This window comes from Rhinolophus ferrumequinum, chromosome 3 (assembly GCF_004115265.2).
Source record: "Rhinolophus ferrumequinum isolate MPI-CBG mRhiFer1 chromosome 3, mRhiFer1_v1.p, whole genome shotgun sequence".
NCBI classification, from domain to species: domain Eukaryota; kingdom Metazoa; phylum Chordata; class Mammalia; order Chiroptera; family Rhinolophidae; genus Rhinolophus; species Rhinolophus ferrumequinum.
The window spans coordinates 13,485,037-13,504,148 of record NC_046286.1 but is presented as its reverse complement, the minus strand read 5'-3'; the positions used below and the strand labels follow the sequence as shown (position 1 = coordinate 13,504,148).

The window sequence follows — 19,112 nt, the reverse complement described above, 5'->3', positions numbered from 1 at the left end:
ATGGTGTCCCCACAATCTGTGCCTCCCAAGTCTCTCTCCCATCCCCCAGGAAGGAGGGCAGGGGAGCCAGAGATGTTGCATAGGTGGAGGCCATGCCCTTGGTGGGTGCAGGCCTGACTAGGCTGGAGGAAGATGAGAGCGGCTGCAGGAAGGGAAGGAGGAGCTCAGATGGCTCAGGTGAAGTGAGAAGCATCAGGGATGAGCAATGTCCAGTGGCCCAAGGTTTATCCTCTCCAGCTTGAAATGTGAGCTGAATCTCTGGGCACTAATTTTGCTGGGAAAACTTCAGCTGGGGCAGTTGGGAGGGCAGTGGGGTTGTACACAAACATGCACACGGAAGGGCATCAGGGTGGGAGTGGTGAGGAGATAAGGTGGCATCAGAGCTTTGAGGGAACAAGATGTGGGGCCTGGGATGGTGGCAGGATGCCTCTTTGAAGACCCTGGGACACACAGCAGGGCTTCTTCAGCTCATGGTATAGGACAGAGGAGTCGGGCAAGATTTAGAGAATTCCTACCTCTGACCCTGCCATTGGAATTGAGTATTTCTCTAGCTGGGGCTTGTGACATTGTCCTCAGCCCTACAGAGGCAATGTGTGGGGACAACCACGCCCCACTCCTCCCCAGAAAGTCTGAGGGAAGCAAGGGCTGCCCTCCACAGACAGGCCCTCCTTTGGAGGTCTTTCCCTCTACCCTTCACGGCCCTCTCCCGAGTCCCATCTGCTTCCACCCAGGTCTGTCTCCCACTCTCTCCATGCACTTCACCTTGGTCAGTTTTAAGGAATGCCGCCCAGGTGGGATCTCACCCTCTCTGAAGAGAGTGCCCTCCCAGAACCCAGGTGAGGAGGAGGCTCGTGCCTGGAAGACTGAGAAAGGACTGAGGTACACTCCCGTTCCCTGTCCCCTCCCCGCTGGCAACAGCTCTTCAGAGCCAGGGAGCAGGAGGGGGGTGGAGAGTGACGTCTGTGCGGTGAGCACAGTCCCTCCAGGACCCAGGCTCTGGGGCCCAGTGAAATAAACAGCGGAGGGAGTGGTAGAAAGGAAACCCCGATCTTTGGGGCCAGCGCCAAGAAGAGGATAGCAACATTTCCACGGTTTTGAGATGGAGTCTCCGGGCTGACACCTGGCCTCGGCCTCAGACCCACTGAATTCATTAGCTGGTTGGAAGTCGGCCCTGCTGCTGTTCACTAAACCACCGCCCCCTCAGTAGAGAGAGGCCCCAGGGGGGCCAGGCAGCGAGGAAGGAAAGCCCCGATTTCCCTTCCCGCAGCCTCTAAACCTCCCCAGCTGCACAGCAAGGGCCTCTCACTCTAGGTGAGGCCTAACACCGTCCCACATCACAGTTGCCACATAACAGTCAGAAGATCTGTTGAAAGGCTGGATGGAAAATCTCGAATGTGCGTGTTGGAAGAGAAGGTGTCCCCTTAGGAACTCAGGGGCAGGCCTGGAAGAAAGGACTCTGCCCCGGTGGGGTTCTCCAGGAACTGCCGACCCCCTCCCACTCATCTGTCTCTTTATGTACAGGGCAGGCGGGGGTCTCCAGCCCATCGCGGTCCGTCCCCGTCCCGCGCGCCCTCCCCTCCCCTCAGTACAGCCTCAGTCGCCATCATGACTCCCCCTGCTACACGCAGGGAGCACAGTCCGGCGAGGGGCAGGAGGGAGGACGGCGGGCCTGTCGGGGGCCGCTGGTCACAGTGAGGTCTCCACGCAGGAGCCGTGGCGGTGCAGCGGCCGGTGGCTGTGGCCCAGACACCCCTCCTGCCGATGCACGATGAGGACTGGGAAGTAGAGGGCATCGTGGTAGGGCGGCGGCGGCCCGCCTTCCTCCTCGTCTTCGTCCTCGTCGTCCCCCATGCTGGCCTGGCTCGACAGCCGCGTCTGCTCCGTGGGACAGCTCGCCTCATTGACGCTCCCGCTCCGGCTGCGCCACAGGCAGCTGCGCCGCGAGCCGTAGAGGCGACCGAGCGAGAAGCGGCTGCCCCCGCAGCCCGGCCCTCCGGCGGGCCCCGGGCCGGCCCGCGGGCTGGCGCAGATACTCAGGGCGCTGCGTGAGAAGATGGACGAGCTGCTGACCGCCCGCTGACAGTGCTCGCAGCTGCGCCGGTACGGGGCCACGCCGGCCGCGCCGGGGCCGCCCACCCCGCCGTAGCGGCACGTGGGGGTGTAGCCGCCCGCCGAGCCCCCCGCGCCGCGCGCCCCCAGCCCAGCCAAATCCATGAGCACCGCCTCCGAGTAGCTGGGCACCAGCTGCTGGTTGGAGCGGATGTGCCACTCGAGCTCCGTGCTGTCCACCGTGTTGACCCGCGGCAGGCGGTGGGTGAGCGGGGGCAGCAGCTCATCGCTGGGGCTCAGGCCGCCCGCGCTGCTGGCGGAGCCCGGGCCCTCTAGACCGAAGAGCTTCTCCACGTGGTAGTGCGCGTAGGCCGTGCGGTACTCGGCCAGCACGCGCAGCGGCCACGACAGCGTCAGCAGCGCCGCGGCCCAGAAGGCCGAGGAGCAGGCGTACCACGGAGGCCTGGCCGGGTCCGGGAAGGCCACCATGAACTCGCGGAAGTCCACGTTCTTGAGGTGCATGCCCTCGCGTGCCTCCATGTAGTCGTCCAGGCCCTCGTTCTCGGCGAAGAAGCGCGCGCGCTGGCACAGGTACGCGTTCTCGGCCTCCACACTGGCAAAGCTGAAGCACTTGGTGAAGCGCAGCCGCGTGGCTGGCGCGCCCTCCAGCCCCACGAGCGCCTTGGACACGTCGCGGACGCCGCAACGCGCGTAGTCGAATTCGGCCTCCGCCACGTGCGTATTAACACGCTCGTGGTAGACCTGCGGTGCCGGGGAAGGTGGTGGGAGTGGCTTCTGTCTGCCCACCCTCCTCCGCCCCATCGCTGCTCTTGTTGCCTGGTCAAACCCGAAGCCTATCCTGGATCGATCCCGGTTGCAGCGGGTAGGAGCATCTCATCTGATTTATAGAGAAACTGAGGCGCTCAGTTTAATCAGTGAGTTAAGAGATGAGGGCAGGACTCGATCTCATCCCTACCTGTGTGCGTTCTAATTTTAATTAAACGCTGCTTCCTCTCTGAGTCAGGCTCTGGCCACGAACTGCTCAGCTGGCTTGCCTGACCTTTTGCCATTGCTTCCATTGTCCCACCTGCCCCCTCAGCAGCACAAACAGCCTGCCCCTCTTTCCTTTTACAAATATGTTTCCAAATAGGCCCTGGGGAGGAGCTCTCTGGTCTCCGTTTCCACCTTAGTTACCACCCAGCCTCCCTCTTGATTCTCACAGGCTCAGGGCTTCTTTTACCCATCCCTGTACTGAAACAGATGTCACGCTCATATGTGAAAATCTCTTCCTTCTCCTCCTCCAGGGCTCTAATATGTCTAATCCTGAAGGGACCAGGCAAGTGCTGATTGACCATCCCCCCCCACCACTGTCCGTGCGTGCTTCCACCTTTGTGCCACTGACCCCCACCTCTGGGAGCCCTGGACTTGGGATCCAGGGCCCTAGGTTTGAGTCTAGCACTACCACGTAGAAGCTGCAGACGTTGGGTGAGTCCCTGAGCTTAGGTCTCCTTACCTGTGAAAGAGGACTTGGTAGCAGCCACCTCACTGAACAGGTGAGAGCACGCTGTGAGAGTGCACGTGAAGCCGTCTCCAACCACTAATCACTAAACCATATAAACCCTGGAGCCAGACTGACTGGGTTCAAATCCAGCTCCCCCACATACTAGCTGTTTGACTTAGAGCAAGTTACTTAACCTCTCCATGCCTCAGTTTCCTCATCTGTAAAACAGGGATAATAGTTACCTACCTCATTGGGTTGTTATGAGGATTAAACGATTTTTGTAAAGTACTTAGAGCCTGGCTCCTGGTGTTTGCTGTTATATCATGGTTGTTACTGCCCTCCTGTTGCAGTGCCCCCAAGAGCTCATTGGTACCTGTGCTCCAACCCCTGGGGACAGTCAGGCAGGGTCCCAGCACCCCTTCCCCTCTGGACTGCCCTGTATTCCCCTCCAGCCCCTCACCTGGGTGGTGGTGTAGGCGTCTCCATTGCGGTATCGGGTGACCTGGCGTGTGCGGCGGACATAGTGGTAGCTGATAGCCTTCCACCAGATGCAGGGCGTGGCCTGCTGCATCCGGCCCACGCGCTCCCGAACACTGGTCACGTCAACACGGTGCTGCAGCTCGTGGCGGGCTTGGCAGTGCCAACACTCCACCAGGTAGACAGCATACAGCATGAGCAGGAAGGCCAGGGGGATGTAGACATAGCCGTTGGAGCAGGGGCTGTCGTGGTACATGAGGCTGTTGCCCTGGTAGGCGCTGCTGAAGGTGAGGCGGGTCACTGTGGTGACATGGCACCAGGCCACGGCCCCCAGGCAGCCGTACATGAGCAGGGAGAGCAGCAGGCACTTCCAGTGGGACTCACGGCAGAGGGACTTGGTGAAAGAGGGCTGGATGGGACGCTGCTGCTCAGAGGGGCAGGGAAAGGGGCCGAGATGAGAGGGAAGTGAGTGAGACCGAGCGGCAGGACCCAGCACAGAGATGGGTGCAGGGATGGAGGGGTAGAGGCCAGCACCAGAGATGACAGAGACAGGAATGTGGAGAGAGGGGGGCCCAGGTTCAGAGAGAAACACAGAAGTGATCCAGAGTGAGCCACAGGGACAGGAAAAGGGAACAGAATGCCAGGATAGGGAAGTACAAAGAGAAAGACACCCCAAGAAACAGAAAGGGATCCAAGCCAGAAAAGGAGGGAAAAGGCCCAGGTGGCAGAGGAGACACAGATGTATAGGATGGCACGTGAGAAACAAGAGTCCAAAGACACAAAGATGGCAATGAAACAGGAGAAGGCGGATGGGGAAGACAGGGGAGGACAGACAGGCATCAGCAAAGGCAGGTCCCCAGCCCGGACCCCTTCAGGAGTTCCACCGACATCACCTTCCCACTTCTCAAATGGGGCCCTCCCTTCTTCCAGATGTTTTCAGTCCTACGTTCTGAAGGAACCACTCCTCTTTGACCCATACACCTCTGTGTCCCTCACAGACAATTAGCCTCCTACCTCCTTTGGAAACCCCAGGCCCTGTCTCCCCACATTGTGGACCCCAGGCCTCCTGTGAGTCTCCCTTCCTGCACCCTAACACCCTTCCCCTGTTCTCAAATGAAAGGGAGGGGGCTGGTGTCCCTGAGCAGAAGGCAGTGCCAGGGGAGATACCTAGGAGGGCAGAGGCCTGTGGCTGGGGAGAGGGGATGTGGGGTGGGAGTTGGGGGATAGGAAGGAAGAGGTTTGCAGCCCAGCCATTTGTCAAAAAAAGGCACTTTTTGGTGCTCGCCCAGGGCCTGTTAGCCTGTTAAAGCACTTGGTACGTTCAGTGACTTGTTTACATGTCTGGCTCTACCACCAGATTGGGTGCTCCTAAGGGCAGGGCACCATCCACTTTGCACCTTGGCTGCCTGCCATGGTGCTGGCACCCAGTAGCCACTTAACAGTTGGGTATTCAGTTGGATTTCTGGCTGTGTCTGGGCCTTCCCACTCCTCCTCCCTGCTGTCTAGCTTTAGGAACCCTGCACATACCCTCCCACTGAGATCCTCACTCATTCCTTCAATTCCCAGGGCCTGACCTGGAGGCTAGCCAGGGGAAGGGAGAAAAGGGTATGAAGGAAGGGCACAGTAACAAGCAGTGGGTCCTGGACCTGGTGTGAAATTAAAGGAAAGATCTGGAAGTTCAGAGAGATAGGTGGGCTAGGAAATAGTACATGGCATAAACAAACCCGATTAGGGTACATGAGCCTTTCAGGGAACCTTGTCTTTGGGGGGGCGTGTATATTTGTGCAACTACCTGGGTGTGCACTTGTCCCAATGAGAGCATATCTGAAAGGGGCCCTACCTGCAGGCCCGTCTGCCTGTGTGCTTCTGCCCTAGTGCAGTGTGCATGTGTGTGCATGAGTGTGCATGAGTGTGCATGAGTGTGCATGGCAAATGGGGGTGTTCCTGGTACTTTCCTCAGTCTCTTTGTCTTAAGGTTCAGAGGACTGAAGAGTAAGGCCTCCTAACTAGGGATATGCTTAGTACCAACACTCTGAAGGATTCCTGGGCTAAGGGCCCCCTGGGGGAGCTGCATGGACATTGGGAGAGAGAGTTGCACCCCCCCACACACACACACACACTCCCAGTGACGGGGGTGCCTCACCTCTGTACACATTTGACCTTCTTAGGACCCCAGCTCGGGTAACACCACCATTTGGCCCTGGCACTCCTGCCTCTATAGCCCCTACAAGTCACCCTTTCTGGCCTTCAACATAGCATCCCCTCCTCGAGCTAGGATCCCTCTCACCTTCTCTACCCCCATCCGCCCAGGGTCCGCGAGGCTCCGCCCTAGGCCCCTCCCCCTGCCCAGGACCCCCGAGCCCCGCCCCCGGCGCGGCCCCTTCCCCGCCACCGTGGACAGCTCCGGCCTCTGTGTTGGGGTAGCAGCGCCGGACTGCGGCTGCGGCGGCCGGCTCGGGGTGCGGGGCGCCGGCCGCGTTGCGGCGGAACCGGCGGGGGCCGCGCGCGGCGGGGGATGGGGGAGGGGGCCAGACTGCAGCCGCTCCCGGGGAAGGGGCGCCTCCGGCTCTCACCTCCTCTCGGGCGGGGCCCTCGTCCGCCGCCGCTGTGGGCTCCTCCGGGACCCCGGGGCCGCCACCGCCGCCGCCGCCGCCGGCGCTCTCTCCCGCGGCCGAGCCAGGGGGGGACATGGCGTAGAGGGGGCGCGTCGAGCTCAAGGCCTCCCGGGGGGCTGCCGGGGGCCGGGGGCATCCTGCGCGGGCCCTGGGGAGGGGACAGGAGGGGGCGGGGCCCTCGCTGCTCCCCACCCCCCGCCGGGGGGAGGGGACCTGGAAAGGGCACCGGGGGTAAGGGTGTAGGGGCTCGGGGTGGGGAGGCGGGCTGGGGGGCTGGGCCGGGGGGTGGCCGGGGCCGGGGGCAGATGTCACCTTGAGGCCCTCGCGGCGCCGCTCCGCCTCCCGCCCGCTCCCGCCGCCGCCTTTTGTCTGAGCGGAACCGAAGCCAGCGCGCCCCCCCTTCCTCGCAGAGCAGGAGCCCCGCCCCCAGCCCCCCAAACTCCGCCTTCCCCAAGCCTACCTAATAACCACCCCCAAAGAAGAGAAGCAACAGGGGCTCCCCGCACCCCTTCCCCACTCTCAGCTCTGCTAACTACGCGGCACACACGTGTGCGCACGCGCGTGTACACACACACACACACACACACGCACACACACTCACACACTCACACTCCCACACTCCACCACCATCCTAGGAAGATCTATGCCATAACTCCTTTCCTCCTATTCTCCGTGGAGGGGGCGCGCAGGCGGTTCAACGTACATACCTCCCCATTCTTGGTTCCCTCAAATTCCTGGGGCTGAGGATGGGAAGAGGAAATTGAGTCGTGGAACCCCAGGAAGATCCTTACTCCCAGTTGGGTGGTAAAGGGTTAAGGCAGGAGCCAGTCTTCAGAGGCCAGACCCAACTGAACCAGGATGGAATAGGGTGAAAGGGAAAGGATTGAACCTAGATGTGAGAAAGGACTAACAGAGGGCAGAGAGGAGGACATTGGAACCAGCCTTCATGGAACCATCTTCCTTTCCTAGAAGAAGAGCCCCAGAGAAGCAAAGTGTGTACATTGCCCAAGGCTGGAGATCAGGAAACCTGAGTTCTAATTCTTAATCCTTGTTCTTCCATTAACTAGTTATGTGACCTTGGGTAAATGCCTTCCCCTCTCTGAGCCTTAGTTTCCTCATCTGTGCAGTGAGGAAGTTGACTGGATAATCTCTAAGGCTCTAACCTTCTGTGGATATAGGAGGCAGTGTCACAAACCATAGGCCAGGCTGAGGGACTACCCCTTCGTGCCATCCACCGGCACTGCTTTTCCCTGCCGCCCCTCAGACAGGCAGAAAGGAAACACATTCTTTCATTCCTGGATGCATCCACTCAATGAATAGGTGTTGGGTAACCACTCTGTGCTCTGTTCAGAAATGAAACACACATATCCTACCCTCAGGGAGCACAGCCTAAATGGGAAGAGGGGACATGGAAACCAATCATTATGATAGAATTAGATAAAGGCTATGCGTGATAGATGTGTGCACAGACACCGGGGAATCCTTCTGTGTGTCATGTGCTACATCGGAGTCTTTAACATATAGTAACTGTTGCCCGATTACCCTTAAGGCATGGAGGCAGAGGGAGGGTGAATGACTTAAGGTCACCTGCTCGTACTCACAGAGGTAGTTGTAGAATCCGTATCTTTCCCATTCAAAAGTCCATGGGGATGTCAGGGAGCAGAAAGTTAGCTTGAGGCAAAGCCTGGATATCTGGCAAGTACACTGACTGCTGGGATGGTCCTGCCCGTCATCTGGGGCAGAAGGACCACTACCTGAACCACCCTCCATCGTCCCCCCACACACACCCCACTCCTGGTCCTGCCTCCATTTTCCTACTGTTCCCTTACCAGGCCAGGTGAAGGTGACTCTCTGCCTATTGCTTCAGAACTATCCAGCCTGTGTGTTCCTCCCCAGGTCAGTGTGTCCATCCTCCCTGCCCTAACAGAAGAAGGGTACACTCCTGAAGAGGCAGCGGTTCTTCACTCCCAGGGCAGAGGAGGAATTTCACTGGGTGGCTCATTCAAATGTCGCCCACCCATGCTTTTGGGGAAGTCCTGCTTCACAGCTCACTCCAACCCCTCTACTTCTGGTTTTACCCCCTTCCACCTAGTTCAGTCCTCACCGCAGACAGAGAGCCGAGGTCCTAACCCTGCCCTTTCCTAACCCAGATAGGCTTCTCACCCTCCCCATTTAGTATTGTTATAATCTTTCTTCTGTCCCCCACCCGCCCTGCCTTCCCTTCCTCACTTCGGGGGGCCTTTGGAAGAGAGATAGATAGCCCAACTCCTTTTGGCCAACCCCGGAGCTTCCAAGAGATAAAAGACTACCCCCTTTTCTCCATTCACATACATTACCCTTCCAGGGAAAAAAGGGGTGAAAAGAGGGGGGTTGTAAGGAGCCAGCTGACCAGCTGGTCACCATGGCAACCGGGCCTCTTTCCAGACAATGAGTCTGGCTGGGAGTGGGGGCACAACTAAGGAAAGTAGAAAACACAGCAGAGAGAGAAGAGGATCAGAGGGGCCCAGCCTCAGAGAAGACTGGGGCTGAAGAAGCGAAATCAGGGTTCTGACTCTGCTGTGGCCCGAGTCAAAGACCCCAGGCCATCTTTGCAGATGACAATGCATGGTCCCTCTCCCCATTCCTGAAGTTTCCCCAGATGGGATTTCCTGTCAATGCCAGGTGCTGGAAGCAGTGGGCAACTCAATACTGACCTCATGTGGCCAAAGGGGATGCCACACACCTCTTACGGTTCAGAGCCAGACACGGGCTGGATGGGGATAGGTTTTTCCTTAAATTCAGCCTTGGTATGAAGGAGAGGGGCGGTCACTGCACAATCCTGAGTTCTTGTGTCCTGGCAGAGGGCTCAAGTGCCCCAAGCCCTTAGACCTTCATAAAGGAAAGAAAGTTCCACTGAAAAAACTCTTTAAGTTTTGGATTTGGGACAGGAAAACCCAGCTCTGCATTTTCTGACTGTTTGACCTTAGGCAAGTCAATTCACCTCTCTGGGTCTCAGCTACCCAACTTTAAAATGAGGCCGACAGTGCCAGATTTTGAACACAAGTGGTCTGGGTCTGGAGTTAATGACTGTACTTTTGCTCCAGCCTTTGAGGATGGGAGAGGAACATGTCAGGGGAGGAAGTTGAAAACATCTGAAATCACACTGACCCTAAGGGAAGGAGATGCCTCAATTTCCTTCGGATTTCCCCTCATGGCTTCTCACTGCCTCATGCTCAACACACCCTCCCCACTCTGGTCCTCCGTGGGGATGGAGAGCAGTAGGTCATCTCCTCTCTGCCCTCCCCGGCTCCTCTCTCTTTACTAACCCCCTCCTCCCAGAGACTAGGTACTTCTCTTCTCCCCAGCCCTCTTCCCTTCCCATTTCCAGTTCAAATGGGAACTTCCCTGCCCCTCACCCCCACTGGGTAGTTGGCTCCACTGTGTGCCCCCACAGCACCCCGTTCTCATTCCTGTCTTAGCATAATACCCTGTGTTGTAATTGCCAGGGAGCTGTCAGAAGACTGGGACCATCAACATTTTTCGGTGTTGGTGGGGTTGGTAGTTGGTGGATGTTACTGTTACTGTGATACTCGGGTTTGCTTCCAGCAGAGAGAACAATGTCAGACACGTAGGAGAAGCTCCATGCATGTTTGTCAAATGGGTGAATAGATAGATGAATAAAGTGAGGTGGCACAGGGGAGGGCAGTAGGGAAGCTGGTTAGTAGCTGTCTACACTCACCCAAGCATTCTCCCCTCAGTGCCAGAGATGGAAAAGGATACTCCCTTGGGAGTGATCTTCTAAAGGCATTTCTGGCCCATGGTCGATGGCACGTGGGGTAGGGGGTAAATCCTGGGGCACTGGTTTGGGGCTCACTGTGTGGGTGGGGTTTGCCTACAGCCTCCCTGGGCCCAGGGCAAACAGGGACAAGGAAGGATGAAAGATGCATTGGCACTGGGGCTGAGGCTGGGGGGGGCACCTCAGCAGAGTGTGGCCAGCGTATCTGGCTCTCCCTCCCCATCCTGGCCTGACCACGAGGAACTTAAACTTCCCTGACCACTGGGGGTAACCAGATGCTGTAACCACTGAGGCCAGTGTTTCTTCCATGTGAGGAGTGACCACTATGCTTTTTTAGACAACAATAAAACAGAACTGTGCTGCTGTTTTAGACAACAGTCTGCCTGAGAAAATCTACCTTTGAAAAACACATCCTCATGCCCAATTCTATGTGATCTGGGAAGTTGACACAGGAGACCTTCTGTCCAGGACCCAAAGGGAGAACCTCTCCTTTAAAGACAGTGAGTGTTCCCTTTCCCTACCCAAACTCCTGGGCACTGGTAGATGAGAAAGCAAGAGAAACGGAGAGAAAGGAGTAGGAAATAGCAATGTTTCCCCAGCCCACCACCCACGTGCTCTAGACGCCTCGTTGGTATAATTAATACTCCTCTAAAAAACAAACGAATGAATAAATGAATAAAAGAAATCAATGAAGAAATGGAGGAAGTGAAGGAAGGAAAGAATGAATGCATGGAATTAATGAATGGAATGAAGAAGGAGGAGAAAAAAGTGAATGAATGAATGAATGAATGAATGAACGAACGGACGAATCGGTGGACGTATGAATGAATAATGAATGGGTGAATTAACGCACGAGTGAGTCAGGACCGGGTAACCCCTAACTCTCAGCCAACGCAGAGGGCGGGGTAAGGGGGATTCCGGAGGGCGGGGCCTTGGTCCGGAAGCGCCTGTCGGGGGCGGGGCCTAAGGTTCGGGGCGAGGGAGCGCGTCGGACTGGGCAGCCAGGCTGCCCTGAGTAGCCTCTGCAGCGGACTCCATCAGCGCTCCGGGCCAAACCGGAACCTCCCGCCGACCCTTCGGGCCCCCGCAGCTCGGGAAAGAGGCCACTCCAGGCCGGGCACCCGTTCCGCAAGGCAGATCTGCAACCCGGAAAGGCGGTGCGGCGGAGCCCAAAGCAGGATCCTGCTCGGACCTGGCCCCCGCCGGCCGGAGCTGCGGGCATGTCGGAGGCGCGGAAGGGGCCGGACGAGTCGGATGAGAGCCAGTATGACTCGGGCATAGAGTCTCTGCGCTCTTTGCGCTCCCTGCCCGAGCCCACCCCGGCCCCAGCCTCCCGGTCCTCTGACGGTGGAGGCCCCCAGCCCTGGACCCATCCTCCCGGAACCGCCAAGGAGCCACAGGAGAAGGAAGACACAGATGGAGAGAGGGCTGACTCCACCTATGGCTCCTCGTCTCTCACCGAGCCCCTGACCTTTGTGGGGGGCCTCGAAACCGAAAACCCATCCCCAGGCTCGCCGCTCCCGCCAGCGGGGGCGCTGAGCCCTCAGCAGCTGGAAGCACTCACTTACATCTCCGAGGACGGAGACACGTGAGTATGGGGGCTAGGCTGAGACAGCACCCCTTCTTCCCGATGCTAACCCGGCGCCTCCCCAGGAGCTGCAACAGGCCAGGCACCCCGTCTATGAGGATCCCTCAAAGCACCTGCCCTGGAAGGGGCAGTCCCGACTCTTCCAAACTCCAAACTTAGAGTTCAGCCCACATTTGAACTCTATCCAGGCCCAGACCAGAAGATCTGGCATTATCTTTCTGCCTTCGCTTTAAGAGGTGGGCAGACCCGTCGGGGTCCTTACTAAGCACCTGGAACCCCAGCCAGCATCTTGGAAACCTACCAGTAACCCACCACTAGGAAGGGAAAATTCGCCTGAACAGTCCAGTTTTTTTCTTGCTGGGGAAGAGGGCACCCTTACTTGCACAACACCTGGGATTCCCAGCACCTAACCGCAGAATACCCTGTCTCAAGGAACAAGAGGTGCCAGTTACAAGTTGCCAGTGGGGTCCAGGAAGCTAGCGGTGGGGGTGCCGCCGGGGTGCAGAGCTGAGGCTGGACCTGAGGAGGAGGGGGTGAGCCAGCCTGGGGCACTCTTGCCCCAGCAGACCGACAGGCGGCTGGCTGCCTTGGCGTACTTCCTCCTCTGCTGAGAAAGGGGAAGTGTGGGTTGGAGTCAGCCTTACCTATACCTTCCATCTCCTGAGCCCTCCAAGTCCTCCTTCACTGTCCTGTCTGACCCCCTCACTTTACCATTCCTCCGCCAGGCCCAGGTGGAGCTTGGTGGGGACTGGGCTAGGGGGCAGTTGAAGTAAGAGGCAGTCGTGAGGGAGGGGCTGGCCAGTTGGGGATATGTCTCTCAGGAAGAAGAGACAATGTTAGGAGAGGGGGTGGCTGGGATTTGGGGATGAGAAACAGAGTGGAGGGAGCTGGGGTTCCAGATAAGGGATGCTGAACCAGGGGAACAGGTGTGTAGAGTGGCAGGAGGTGTCTGTCCTGACCTGCTTTTGTGGAGATGCAAGGGTCCTAATTCTGGGTGGCCTGTGACAAAGATAGCCCGAGGACCCAGTGGGTGGGAGAGGAATGACCCCAGGCCTTTTGTACTCTGTGTCCAGATCACCAGCCCTCAGGCCCAGAATCAAGATTTGGCGGGGGGGGGGGGAGTGGGGGGGTGGAGGAGAGAAGTGGGGGGCTCCACGAGGAATACCTATGGCTGACCTTTGATCCAGAGAGTGGGGACTTCTGGCAGTGCCCTCCTTTGTTAGCCTCTCAGCCCAGGCTTTACCTCTAATTAAAGACAGGTGTTGTATCTAGATTGGGCAGGGGGAGGTGTCAAGACTCCCCAGGGGGTTCCTGGAGAGGAGGGAGCACTTTCTTCCCTCGGAAGTGTCTGGGCTGTGGGACCTATGGAAATGGGAAGAGGAAGTGGGAGGAGGGGAGACTGAGGGAGAGAGGGAGGTGGCTGCAGGAATGTGACCCAGAGAGCAGGTCCTGGCAGAGGGGATTTCCAGAGTGGCTCCTCCCGCCCGTTGACACGCTCTCCTGGGCCTCTTCTCCTGCCCGCCGCCAAGCCTGCCCCCCTCCTGCCGGAGCAGCCCCCTCCCCAGCCCAGACAGGCTTTTTAGCTAAGCTACCCCACCGCCCGTACGCCCCAAGGCAGCGGTCCCAGCCTAGACCCTGCAGCGCTGGCTTTCGTTTTCCCCACCTGACGTGGGGAAACCCCAGGACTGGAACTTCCCCTCCCAGCTGCCCCCCCCAGCTCTAGGCTAAGGCTCTTTGTCCCCCAACAAGCGCACATTTTCTGCACTACACAGACCTCCCCTTGGAGGTGCACACCGAGGAGGCCTCTGGCCAGACCCACAGAGTCTATGCTGTCTGAGGAGTGGTTCTCTTGCCTCCTCTGTAAGGGGCAGCGGGACAGGATGTTGCACTGTCTCCTTGCTCCTCATCCGAGAGCTTCTGTTTTCTCTGCCTTGGCATGTGCAACATTGAGTTGTTATGGGGAGGGGGTGACCTCACTTCTGCCGTCTCTGTCCTCCCAATTGTGGTGGTGGGGAGGTGGGGAGCTCAGCCCTGGAAACCACCTCTGCACTACCCTGGCAGCTTTCAGTTTGGCTTTGAGCTGCAGCTGACCTGGTGGGGCCTTGGGGCCAGAGGGGAGTGAAGTGTGGGCAGCTGGACAGGAAGGACCCTGGCCCATCAGCCCACACTCCCACTGAGCCAAGGCCCTCCTTGAAAGCCAGAGATGGGAACTTGGAGCTCCCACCCCCAGGATTCTGGCTTCCCGTATCAACCCTCACTTCCTGGCCCAAACTCTCACTTCCTGCACCTACCCTATGGGCAGCTTCTGAGAGATGTGTTCCTTCTAACCCCAGGACTCCAGCCCACTCTCTTGGGCCTGGGCCCTGACACTAAACCCTGCCCATGCCCTCCAGGCTGGTCCACCTGGCAGTGATTCACGAGGCCCCAGCTGTGCTGCTCTGTTGCCTGGCTTTGCTGCCCCAGGAGGTCCTGGACATTCAGAACAACCTTTACCAGGTGGGTGGAGAGGGTGGGCTGTGCCCAGATACTAGTATCTGCTCTGACCGCCATCCCCAGCAGCCACATCATGAGGTCTTTAGGCTGCTCACTCAGGAAACCATATGCCAGACACTGGGCTAGAAGCTGAGGATACAGACATGAGGAAGACACAGCCTGTGCCCACAAGGTGCTCAAACCTGGGCTGGGAGACTTGTATCAACACTTAATCACACAGCACGGTGACAAGAGTTGTAACGGGGACACATACCAGCTACTATTGGATCCAGTGTCTGTGGGGAGCAGCCAGGGAAGGGATAATACAGGAGGTGACCTCTGCATGGAGCCTTAAAGAGGAGTGTGCCAGGTAGAGACTGTCTGGTGCCTCTGTCTTGTTTCCCCTCGAGCCCCTCCCTGTCGCTTAGCCTCTGGGGATAACAGAGTTCTCCCCACAGGGTGAGAAGGTAGACCTGCCCCCATCCATCCTTTCTCCAGGGGCTAAGGGGACCTACAAGAAGAGCAGGACGCTGCTTCTTCATCCTGCCTCCAGAACGGGGGTCCCAAGAACTTGGTGGGGCACGACAGAGGGAAGGGCCTGGTAGTGTTGCTTTGGAAGATCAGGGCCATAGCCTCTATAAGCTGCCCTCAAGGAAGGTGGTGGCAGTTGGCAATTCCTGTGCCCACTTGAGCATGTTCCCAAGGGTGGGAACATGCTGTAGTGTCCCTGTGACCCTCTGTTTGTGCCTACAGACAGCACTCCATCTGGCTGTACATCTGGACCAGCCAGGTACAGTTCGGGCCCTAGTGCTGAAGGGAGCGAGCCGGGAGCTACAGGACCGGCATGGTGACACAGCTTTGCATGTGGCCTGCCAGCGCCAGCACCTAGCCTGTGCCCGCTGCCTGCTGGAGGGGCGGCCAGAGCCAGGCAGAGGACCACCTCACTCCCTGGACCTCCAGCTGCAAAACTGGCAAGGTACAGGCAGCCTCAGGCTCGTGGGATGAGGAGGGGACAGGAAACAAGGACCCCACTCTCAGGAAGCGGGGGCTATAGCTTCTCCATTGATGCACCTCCAGTTCTAAGCACATAGGTACTCAGTATATCTTTGCTGAATGAATGAATGAATTTGATTTAGAATTTACTGAGAACCTACTGTGTGCTAAACAGAGCTAAACCTTGCCCTCAAGGTAGTCAGTTTACTAGAGATCAGATGAACTCATTAATTCATTCAACAAAAATGTTCTGAGGGCCTCTATGTGCCAAATACTATTCTAGGAACTGGGCTTGCATCTGTGAACAACACGGAACAATTGAGACAAACAATAAATATAAGAAGTGAGTTCTCTAGTCGGTTAAAAGGCACTAAGTGCTATGGAAAGTAGAGCAGAGTGAGAAGAACTGGAATGTGGGGGATGTGATTATATGTGATAAAATAGGCTGGTCAGGGAGCGCCTCATGGAGCAGGGACATTTGAGCAGAGACTTGAGGGAGGTAAGGGATGTGACTCTGAATCTAGTTCTCTAAGCAGAGGGGGATCCAGGCCAGAAAGGAGATAGCAAAAAGGCTAGGGGAGCACAGTGGAGGAAGTGGACCTGGGGAGGGGCTGGGGGCCTGAGGATCCCAGAGACATCTGAAGAAAGTGGCTTTGGACCAGGCTTGAAGGCAGGCAGAGTTAGAGCTAGAGAATGGGGAAGGGGTGTGTTGGGGGAGGGTAGGTATATGGCGGTGTCACTTAGTAACCTGACCCCTGAAGCCTGAAAGTTTCAATAACATGATTCTGAAAAGGTGGAAACTTTGAGTTCCTTTCCCCTCAGACTTTTGAGGGGGTTTTTGGGTTTGTGTTGTAACAGTCCTGTGATCAGAGATATTGAGTAGGCAGTGGGTCCCTTGAGGCTGAAGGGTAGGGAGGTCCCTGAAGAGTGGGAGAGAGTTGTCGGATGCAGCTCAGCAGCCCCCATGTTCACCCCATCCCAGGTCTGGCCTGTCTCCACATCGCTACCCTACAGAGAAACCAGCCACTCTTGGAACTGCTGCTTGAAAACGGAGCTGACATTGACACGCAGGTGAGGCGGCCAATCAGGGCGCTTCCCCACCATCTGGTCCAGCCCCAGGGCTCCTCCCAGTGTCAGAAGTGGTGGTACTCACCTTCTTATCTAGGGCCGGGGCCCAGCATGCTTCTTCTTGAGGGCGTTGGCTGACATACTTATGTTCCTACAGGAGGGCACAAGTGGGAAGACAGCATTGCACCTGGCCGTGGAGACCCAGGAGCAGAGTCTGGTGCAGTTCCTGCTCCATGCTGGTGCCCGGGTAGATGCCCGCATGCTCAACGGGTGCACACCCCTGCACCTTGCAATGGGCCGGGGCCTCAGCAGCATCTCATCCACTCTGTGCAAGGCAGGTGCCGACTCCCTGCTACGGAACGTGGAGGATGAGACTCCCCAGGACCTGGCTGAGGAGGTAAGAGGCATATGCTCAGTTCTGCTCTCCGGGGCCTCCCACACCCATAGCAGAGACAGGCACGGTAATAGCTGAAAGGGCCAAGGTGTTAGGACACAGCGTGCAGTCCAAGACTCTGCCACTCACCAACTGTGGAACCTTGAGCAAGCCTCTGCCCCTCTCTCAGCCTCTTTTCTTAGTTGGTCAGGGCCCAATCTTGGACTCCTATAGGAGCCCTGCAGCTAAAGTGGATCAGTGAAAACAGTCCAGGTGTAAGACAGCGGGGTGGTGGAGCCTGTGGGAAATCAGTCTCTTCCTGAGGGTCACTCTTTTAAGCTTCAGCAGATAGTTACAGAGGAATATGGGCCCAGTATGTCTCCCATTTTTAAATGTTCAATGTAAACAAATAATCAAAGTGTTTGTGAGTACCCTTCCCCCACCACCTTCTCCCCCCACAAAACAGACTCGGGCTGGATCACCTCCTTGGTCCTTCTTATCTGTGGTATTCTGGCATTATCTTAGAGTCAGGGCTTGCCTAAATCCTCAGGGCTGGGGCCACCATTTGGGAGATTAATAGGAAGATTTGTTCCCTGTATCCAACTATCATTTGGTAGGAAGGAAATGGCCCAATAGGTCTCCCCAGCTCCCTTTCCCCACTGCCGCCTTTTTCCCCTGGGACCTGATCTTGCTTCTCTCCATTCTCTTTCTCAGCTCTTTAGTATTTTGCTCTTTGATGACCTGAAGATCTCTGGGAAGCCACTGCTGTGCTGACTGAAGCCAGGGCAGGGTCTGAGGCCCCGGAGGCTTCACCTGTTCCCATCTGGAAGCTGGAGCCACAGTTGCTGCAGTTTGGGCCCCAGCAATGTGCCCGTTTGGTGTCATGGGGACTGCTGAAGCCAGCACAGTCCTGAGCTGAAATAAGGGATTGCAAGTGAAAGAGATCCAGTCTGGAAGGAAAAGCTTCCCAGATGGACGGAGATTCTTGGAAGACCCCCCAAAGCCCCAGGTATCCTGGGTGAAGCCTGTTACCTCTATGGAAGATGGCAGGGGCTCTTGTTTCTACCCACATTGGGTCACCCTGAAACTGCCAAACAATAGGAAAATCCGGACTCTCCTGATTGAGGAGAGAAACTGAAATATGAGCAAGCAGGGCCCTGAGGGTTTTCATCTCACTGCTATTGAGGACTCTTAAACACTGTTTAAAGACTTCACACAGAAGGCCCCGAATGGAGCCTTGGGGAAGGGGAAGTTTCAATAACACGACACTAAAACCGTAGAGACTTTTAAAAAGTTTTCTCCCCCTAGAGTTGTTTTGCTTGAATTCATGTCTGTGTGCGGTGGGGATTTTTTGACAGCACTGTCCTGTGACCTTGTGGTAGAGGCCGTGGTAGAAGCCGAGAGAAGGAAATTGTCACCTGAGCAGGGTAGGAACTTGCTAGGCAGGGTAGGGGTCTAACAGTCCTCAGGCCTCTCTGTCTAGCACAGACCTTTCTGTGGAAATGCAGAGTCGGGGAGGAAGAGAAAGAGAAATAAGACACAGGCAGGAGGCCTCACCACTGCCCTGGAGGTTGCCATCTGGAGGAGCCTGGAGGAAAGGACTAGCCTCGGGAACTGTGGCTTTTCATGTTTTTTCTCATTCCACACGTTTGAGGGCCCTGTTAAGTCAGGCCTATGCCGAGATGAAGAATATGGGGGAATAAACCAACACAGTCTCTGGCTACTTGGAGCATACAGGCTAGTGAGATAGCCATTAAAATCATAAATGGGTAATATTTACATGTAATATGTAAATATGTCGCAGTGGGTGCTGTGAAGGAAAAAAGAATGGGAAGGAGAACAATGGAGTGGGTGGAGGGCCATACTCTGAGTGGTCGGGGAGGCCTGTGTGTGTCATCTGAACCCCGACATTAGTCTGAGTAAGGGATGGGGGAGGCCATTGGGGGAAGGCCATTGGTGAATTAGAGGAACTGAGAACAAGCCAGTGGGGCTCTACAGTTGGTGGGCGAGTGGGCGAGGTAGACTGGGGCCAGGTCATGCAGAGCCTTAAAGGTCATGGGGAGTGTGGGGACCGTACCGAAGGCCCAGCCAAGAAAGGGAGGCATCTTCCTGTGAGAAAACGGTAACAAGAGGAAAATGTTTGGGACACAGAACCTCAATGTCTCCGTCCCTAAGACAAAAGTGATCATCACTACCTCCCT

At 57.0% G+C, this 19,112-nt stretch overlaps 2 protein-coding genes across 2 annotated transcripts; one reads left to right on the top strand and one right to left on the bottom strand.

The window, feature by feature from the left end:
- Positions 1-1,657: 1,657 nt before the first annotated feature.
- Positions 1,658-6,896, bottom strand: TMEM151B (transmembrane protein 151B). The gene is made up of 3 exons (XM_033102482.1): positions 6,601-6,896; positions 4,011-4,451; positions 1,658-2,811 (listed from the first exon to the last, which is right to left on the bottom strand). Exons 1-3 carry the CDS (start codon positions 6,715-6,717, stop codon positions 1,687-1,689), a joined length of 1,683 nt encoding a protein of 560 aa, XP_032958373.1. The 5' UTR covers positions 6,718-6,896; the 3' UTR covers positions 1,658-1,686.
- A 4,486-nt stretch (positions 6,897-11,382) lies between these two features.
- NFKBIE (NFKB inhibitor epsilon) lies at positions 11,383-18,440 on the top strand. The gene is made up of 6 exons (XM_033103621.1): positions 11,383-12,005; positions 14,399-14,501; positions 15,231-15,453; positions 16,453-16,541; positions 16,696-16,935; positions 17,626-18,440. The coding sequence occupies exons 1-6, from the start codon at positions 11,638-11,640 to the stop codon at positions 17,683-17,685; spliced, it is 1,083 nt and encodes a 360-aa protein (XP_032959512.1). The 5' UTR covers positions 11,383-11,637; the 3' UTR covers positions 17,686-18,440.
- Positions 18,441-19,112: the final 672 nt, after the last annotated feature.

Excerpts from the sequence above, each read along its gene's own strand:
- TMEM151B (XM_033102482.1), bottom strand. The coding sequence starts at position 6,717 with ATGTCCCCCCCTGGCTCGGCCGCGGGAGAGAGCGCCGGCGGCGGCGGC. Across the intron at positions 4,452-6,600 it reads AGGGCCCCGCCCGAGAGGAG|CAGCGTCCCATCCAGCCCTC; the intron begins GTGAGAGCCGGA and ends CCCTCTGAGCAG. Across the intron at positions 2,812-4,010 it reads ACGCCTACACCACCACCCAG|GTCTACCACGAGCGTGTTAA; the intron begins GTGAGGGGCTGG and ends CCGGCACCGCAG.
- NFKBIE (XM_033103621.1), top strand. The coding sequence starts at position 11,638 with ATGTCGGAGGCGCGGAAGGGGCCGGACGAGTCGGATGAGAGCCAGTAT. Across the intron at positions 12,006-14,398 it reads ATCTCCGAGGACGGAGACAC|GCTGGTCCACCTGGCAGTGA; the intron begins GTGAGTATGGGG and ends CATGCCCTCCAG. Across the intron at positions 16,542-16,695 it reads GAGCTGACATTGACACGCAG|GAGGGCACAAGTGGGAAGAC; the intron begins GTGAGGCGGCCA and ends ATGTTCCTACAG.